Source organism: Haliotis rufescens, unplaced genomic scaffold, assembly GCF_023055435.1.
Source record: "Haliotis rufescens isolate VD_foot unplaced genomic scaffold, xgHalRufe1.0.p SCAF_3, whole genome shotgun sequence".
NCBI lineage: Eukaryota > Metazoa > Mollusca > Gastropoda > Lepetellida > Haliotidae > Haliotis > Haliotis rufescens.
The window spans coordinates 39,951,258-39,957,985 of record NW_025964001.1 but is presented as its reverse complement, the minus strand read 5'-3'; the positions used below and the strand labels follow the sequence as shown (position 1 = coordinate 39,957,985).

Genomic DNA, 6,728 nt, shown 5'->3' with positions numbered 1-6,728 from the left:
AAATCTATTTAACGAACGAAAGCAACAGTTACCATTTAATCGTCTTGCTAGTCAACACACAGAAAACTGTGAATTGAGCGGTGCCCGCCAGAATCGAGTCAGCTCCGCCCCGCAATATCAGTGTACGGCCATGGCCCTACCACAGCAGTCGGCAGGACCATAGCGAGAGACGGACAGCCAGCCAGCCTGCCAGCGAGCACCTCTGTCAGACAACGGGCCGGCCTGTCTCGGGCCGCACTAGTGCCCTATATAGTTAGGTCAATACTTCGGCATACATTACGCGCGCGGGGTCAGTGGTCCGAGCTAAGGACACGAGCTTGCTCGCGCTGGTCAGTCCCCGAGCCTGAGCGTGTATCGATTACATGCGCCCACAGGGCAGAGCTCGATAAGACAAGATAATAGGACTGTCCATTCAATAGAATACACAGTATACATACACATGTTTCCCTCACAGATATTGTCATTGGCCATGGATACCTATACGTATATATATACGTATATATTTAATGAAAGCACGTGTGATAAATAGAGAAAATAAGTTTCCCGTTTAGACACGAGGAGATCATCTTATATCCGCCTTCGCGAACCCTTCCCGGCCTTGGTTTCAGCAGACAACTGTTACGTACGCGCGATCATGAGCTAATGTCCATACGCTATAGTAAAACCTTTCACCCCTACAGGAAATGGACTGGGCCGGTCGGCGGGGTCAGCCAACTGCAACACACATTGGGGCCACCACGCATCACTTGACCACGAGCCTTTCGGGGCGTTCAGCAGCAGACGGCTCTTAGCTGGCGCGTTTAGTTTTTTACTATCAGTGTATAGCAGCTCGCCAAGTCAACGGGGCTAGACTTCGGAGATAGAAGTTACACCAGCCGAAGTGGAGTCGCCCTTAGTATTTGAGTGATCCACATGTTTCAGCGCGGACATTGGCCAAACATTTACTGTTACACATGTGCTGAGTGACACAATTCCTAGAATGACCAGTCTTCGCTAACAGCTAGCCGTGTCGCCAAGCACTCCGATATAGTGGCAGCGGTCAATATACCGTGGCTCAACGGGAGTTATTTATAGGACTCAGGACAGCGGTCAGCAAGCCCCTCCCACCCAATAAGCTTGGGTCACCTTAGATGAACCCACTCCGGTAGCCGAGTAGACGGCTCGCGACTTGACGGAAGGACAGAAGGAAGAAGCTAGACAGGGAGAAATACGGCAGGTGCGGGAAATTGTTACCCATGATTCAGCTGGAAAGGCCGCCATCTTTGTTGATACTCTTTGTCCAGATGTAAAGCGACAAGTTCACGATTTTAATGTTGAGGCCATGTCACGGCGAAAACAGGGCCGACCACAGCAGCGGAAAGCCACGGACTCATGTGAGTTTCATGTCACTCTTTTATTTCATTGATTTCACCCGATTTGAGAGCTGTCACCCCCCGATCGCTCCTAGCGTCAGCGGCCCAGTCACTGGTCAGGGGTCCACGGCCGACCATATACTCTCTTTAGGCCTTTGTCGAGCCGATCATGTTGCACCATAGGGGAGGGGTAACACATATATTACGAAAGTTGGTAAACTTCTTAAACAAATTCTATCAACTTAACCATTATTTTCTACCGGTCATTAACAGGGTCGCAGATTGGAATAGCCAACGCTTTGGCGCTAAATTTATCGTAGGGTCTACCAGGATTTTGACATTGAAGCTCTGAGGCGAACCAAGTGTATGACGTAATGGATGCGTTGTATAGTTATGACATTCGGCAAATCTAGCGTATTAGAAAAGGATAGGGAAGTTAAAAAGAGAATGACACGTGAATTGTCGCAATGTCACAGTAGCAAAAGCATTCTAACTGAATGAATGACCAGTGAGTTCAGACGTACCCAGGGTAAAAGCCGATGTCTCGTCTGACGGACACGTTAGGCACATGTATGTTTGACCAAACGGAGGACAGGCGCGAGGGTATTATCCATGAAACACTCTGTCTCTCTCACTCTGCTTCCTCGGCACTTGGGTATGTGATCTGATGTATCCAGTTGGTTCCGCTGAGATACAACACGTGATAGCAACTTCAATACAGTACGTCAATCAAGTTGCGCCGACTCCAGGGCTAGAACAATACAGAGGAATATTGATATAACTGAGGTGTATAGCATTTACTGTTTATGAAAATCGCTTTGCGGAGAGAAGTTACGTATGTGGTTAGAAATATGATAGAATGAAGGGACGAGACATTATTATTGGGTCGCTAGAAGTGTCTTTTATTGTATGGAAAGTCTATTATGATACTGAGCACTGGGATTACATAGTCGGAAGAGGTATTGTCTTTTAGACATTTATTTGTACAATGTTGTATTTGGTGTTATTTTTCACTGCCTGTTTGTACTATTTATTTTCTTACACTGTTTATATCTTTCAACAATGTGTAACAGTTAAGCAATCAACAGTTTGATATGGTTGAAATTGCCTGAAAAAATATTCTAGTGTGTTGTTACTATCTGCATGTTTTGTCAACAGTGTTTTTGTCATACTTAAAAACAGTTTCTCTTGGTGAATTATTTTTATGGAAAGTTTGAAACTGTTCTATATTGTCAATCCTGTCATCAATGACAATTTCATTTTTTAAAGTTTTTATTTTATTGTCTTTGCTTTTAGATAATTTCTGATCTTTTAGTAACTGGGTTTTAGCTTGATGTTAAGATGTGATAATTTAACTTCTATTTGTATGTAGTTGAAAAAAATATGCAAAATACTTTTGAAAAATATATTAACTATAATAGTCATGTGAAAAACAATCACAAAAGATTTCAGTAAATGTGTATGCACTAACAGTAAGTATTGGTGGTAAGCCTGTCTCCCAGCAGTAGCCTGGAGCTAAACATACACTACAAACGCTACATTAGTATAAACAGATTAAGTCAGGAGGTGGTGAACAGTTTATCACAACAGTCTATATGCGAACATAACATTATGCAATCAAGTACTGATCCACTGGGATCTGGAATTACTGATTAACGAGCTGTGAAGGCTACGTAATTAGTTTAAATTGGATTAGCCAGAGCAATTAGCATAGGGATTAATTAATGCTGCCAGCAGTGTTACTGGCCACACCCTTGACTATAATAGCTGTTAATGGCCAGTTGCCTCCGCGAGGTTGGTACTACGGTAGGGGCCGGCAGTCCCTTGGTTGTATGAATCACCCAAGTTTAACAGTGACTTATGACTTCATGCTGGCCCGCAGGGTGCATTCAGCCATCAATGTAGGCACTTGTCTAGTCACCCCAGCTATATCTGGTCTTCTACCTGCAGAGTCTATAACAGGTGATTTAACTGATCAGTGTTATGCACTTAATAAGGTTTTTTTACACCACCAGTCTCTACTGCTTTGAACATTTTGTTGATGGTTAGCTATAACCATAATTGGGTTTAAGATTCGACATGTTTCAAAGGAGTGTAAAGTTGGTTTTATTCGTTGTTAAAATTTCTAAAAATGTCCACTCTGAAATATTTATGGGTTAATTTTCTTTCTTGAAAGATTATCTTACATCTTGAATTTTAGTGGCTCAGTGACTTGTCAGTTTCTGCTCGCATGATTTTGTGGTCACTGACCTAAAAGGGAAATCACTGGAGATTAAATATCGTAGTGAGATTTTTTTTCTGCTTGAATAGTCAATACATTATTTATTTGTTTTATCTAGGATATTAACACATGCAAGGCTGGCAATTCCTATCATGAACACTGGAATTATATCATACTTTGTCCTGTGTGTTTTACATGACAACATGGTAGGATAGTTAATCAAAATGCAAATAAGATATTGTCAGTGATGAATTGTGAGCATTGCAAGACAGAATTATTGTTCTGTCGGTTTTTTTGTAGGAAGGTCAGACCTATGTGGTTGCTGCAGCTTCGCTTCTAAATGTTTTTCTGCAACACGAGGAAGTGCAGTTTGACCTGTGTGTGACCTCAGGGTGTCACTTCCCTGACTTAAACCAAATATATATATATTTAAATGTAGAATTAACATGGAAATAATTGTATTCAGTTTAAGCTTGAATTTTCAATTAAAAAATCATTATGAAGTTGTGTGAGTCTGTGAAAACTGCTATTCCTATACTGAGGATCTACTGAGGACCTTAGCGTGGCTATAAAACATCTTTATTTCATTGAACTTTTGTTTTTACGACCTGTAACATTGAACCTTACATGCTTCAATTTAAAGGAAAGCTATATATAAATCTTGCTCTAAAGAAATCGTAAAAAATAATCAAACACCAAAAAAGGGGGAAAATGCCAATTATGTTGAATGGAGTAATTTCCCAGGTTTTGAATATTGATTTAAAAAAAAATTCATTTTGACTACTAGCAAAAGGAACTGGTTCCATCTGATTAGTTAGTTGATTGAGATATTCACATGAATTGAGAATATTAGTATTTCTGTAAATAGGGAAAAGAAAATGCCATATATTTATGAAGAAAGGTTTATGACCTGAAAACCTTTCAACAGATTTCTGATGAAGGCCGAAAGATTTTCTGTGTTCATTATACGGTTCAGATACTTTGTGGATTCTCAGTAAGAAAAAAACTGTCATTATTTATTTAAAGATAAATGCCCTTTCTTTGTGCTTATTCTTAGTTTTTAAAAGTCTGACACTAAGGAAACAAAATTGTCTGGTGCATTAATGATAGAGTGGGCAGATTTTGTTCATGAGTTTAATCCATAGGTATATTGACGCAAAGATGGTAACAAGAACGATACAAGAACAGGATGGATTGGGAACTTTTCTTGCCAGACATCCTGAGAGAGGAGACATTCCAGTAGATAAAAAGCCCTGATGGATATAGAAAACTGATATAGTGAGAGGTTAGATAGGAAACTAGTGAAAAGTTCAGGGTTTTATTTCAGAATTGTTATTTGGAAGAGAATTAGAACTGTTTTATGTCAGGAGTATTAAATGTTCTTAACATAAAACACTTTGCAGTAGGACCTAATCTTGTGTTTGTTTTATCTGACCTAAAAATTATTTATTCTAAGTTACAAATTGAAGGTCTTTGAAAGGCATTTAGAAGTGATACACATAAGGAAGAGAATATACAGTTGACATCCATATATTCTCTTCTTTACAAATTAAAGGTCAGCTGATATACTTTGGTTTATTTTCATGGATGTTTTAAAGATAACTATGATTATGTATTGGACAAAAGTTGAATAAGTTCTGTTAATCATGTATCTGTTAATAATTGCAATAACATTATTTTGTCACATGTTTAACATTCCTATTGTCCAATGTCATGTGATTAGTGTTAAAAGTCAGATGGGTTAAGTTGCTGTTGTCACTTAGGTCCATTGATCTTAGCTTCCGTGTAAAATAATGTCAATACATAGTGTTCAAGAAAAGGAAGTAAGAACAGTTAATTTCATAAACATTGAACAAAGAATAAGAATTAATGCTCGATTCAGAATGTCAAGCTTGACATGAATATTGTTTTAAGGTTATAGTTACTGTTAATATTAGTTTTTAGAAAAAGACAATTTTGCTCCCGTTTTTATGCTGGCACTGAAACGTCTTCATGGTTGGTTGACAGGAACCAAAGTGAAAATTACATCATGACATTAGTGAAATGAATGTAATTTGTGGGAATTATGAAAGTCAATTCACACTTGTCCTGTAAACGTTTGGAGACATTAGGAATCCCTGAAGGTGTTGCTTAAAAACATGGGGTAAGAATGGCGATGCCAATCACATCATTTGTGCTGTACTAATAATTCCGTGAGATATATATGAAAGTAGTTTTTATCACTGAAGAATTTTTAAGAAAGTATGTGAAGCAGTTTTTTTATGTGAACCAATGTTTACATAGCACTATTACAGTAAGGGTTAAGAAGCAGTATTACAATAAGGGTTAAAAAGCAGTATTACAATAAGGGGTTAAAAAGCAGTATTACAATAAGGGTTAAAAAGCAGTATTACAATAAGGTTTTAAAAGCAGTATTACAATAAAGTTTTAAAAGCAGTATTACAATAAGGGGTTAAAAAGCAGTATTACAATAAGGGTTAAAAAGCAGTATTACAATAAGGTTTTAAAAGCAGTATTACAATAAGGGGTTAAAAAGCAGTATTACAATAAGGGTTAAAAAGCAGTATTACAATAATGGTAAAAAGCTGTATTACAATAAGGTTTTAAAAGTATTACAAAAAGGGTTAAAAAGCAGTATTACAATAATGGTAAAAAGCTGTATAACAATTATGTTTTAAAAGCAGTATTACAATAAGGGTTAAACAGCCGTATAACATTAATCGTTAAGCAGTATACCGGTAATGATGAGGGTTAAAAAGCAGTATTACAACACAGGTTAAAAAGCAGTATTATAATTAGGGTTTAAAAGCAGTATTACAATAATATTTATGTATTTCGCGCCCTAATATGTGTAACGAAATTTGGGGTGAAGAAATGGGCCTTAGCATCACAAGAAATTCTCAAGAGCTGTCCTCCTGAAAGTGTACGTGACTGCACAGTCCAGGTTGGTACACAGGTATGGTTTCCCATATGCATCATTTATGCCTTCACTACATGCTGAAATTTGATACTCAATCAAATCACTCAAAAAGGTACAGTATCCAGAGCATTCTGGAAATATTGCACTGCTATCACTTACTCTTGTGTGATAAGTTTTGTCCACCATGCTCAATATATTTATCTCAATGGAATATAATAGGACTGAATATAAGTCT

The 6,728-nt window shown here is 37.9% G+C and overlaps 1 protein-coding gene across 1 annotated transcript in view; it reads left to right on the top strand.

The window, feature by feature from the left end:
• Positions 1-584: 584 nt before the first annotated feature.
• Positions 585-6,728, top strand: part of LOC124122698 (B-cell lymphoma/leukemia 11A-like) — a 69,152-nt gene continuing 63,008 nt past the window's right edge. Inside the window, exon 1 of the mRNA XM_046485808.2 lies at positions 585-1,373. Coding sequence (XP_046341764.1) covers positions 1,322-1,373 — 52 coding nt within the window. The 5' untranslated portion in view covers positions 585-1,321. The remainder of the gene's footprint in view (positions 1,374-6,728) is intronic.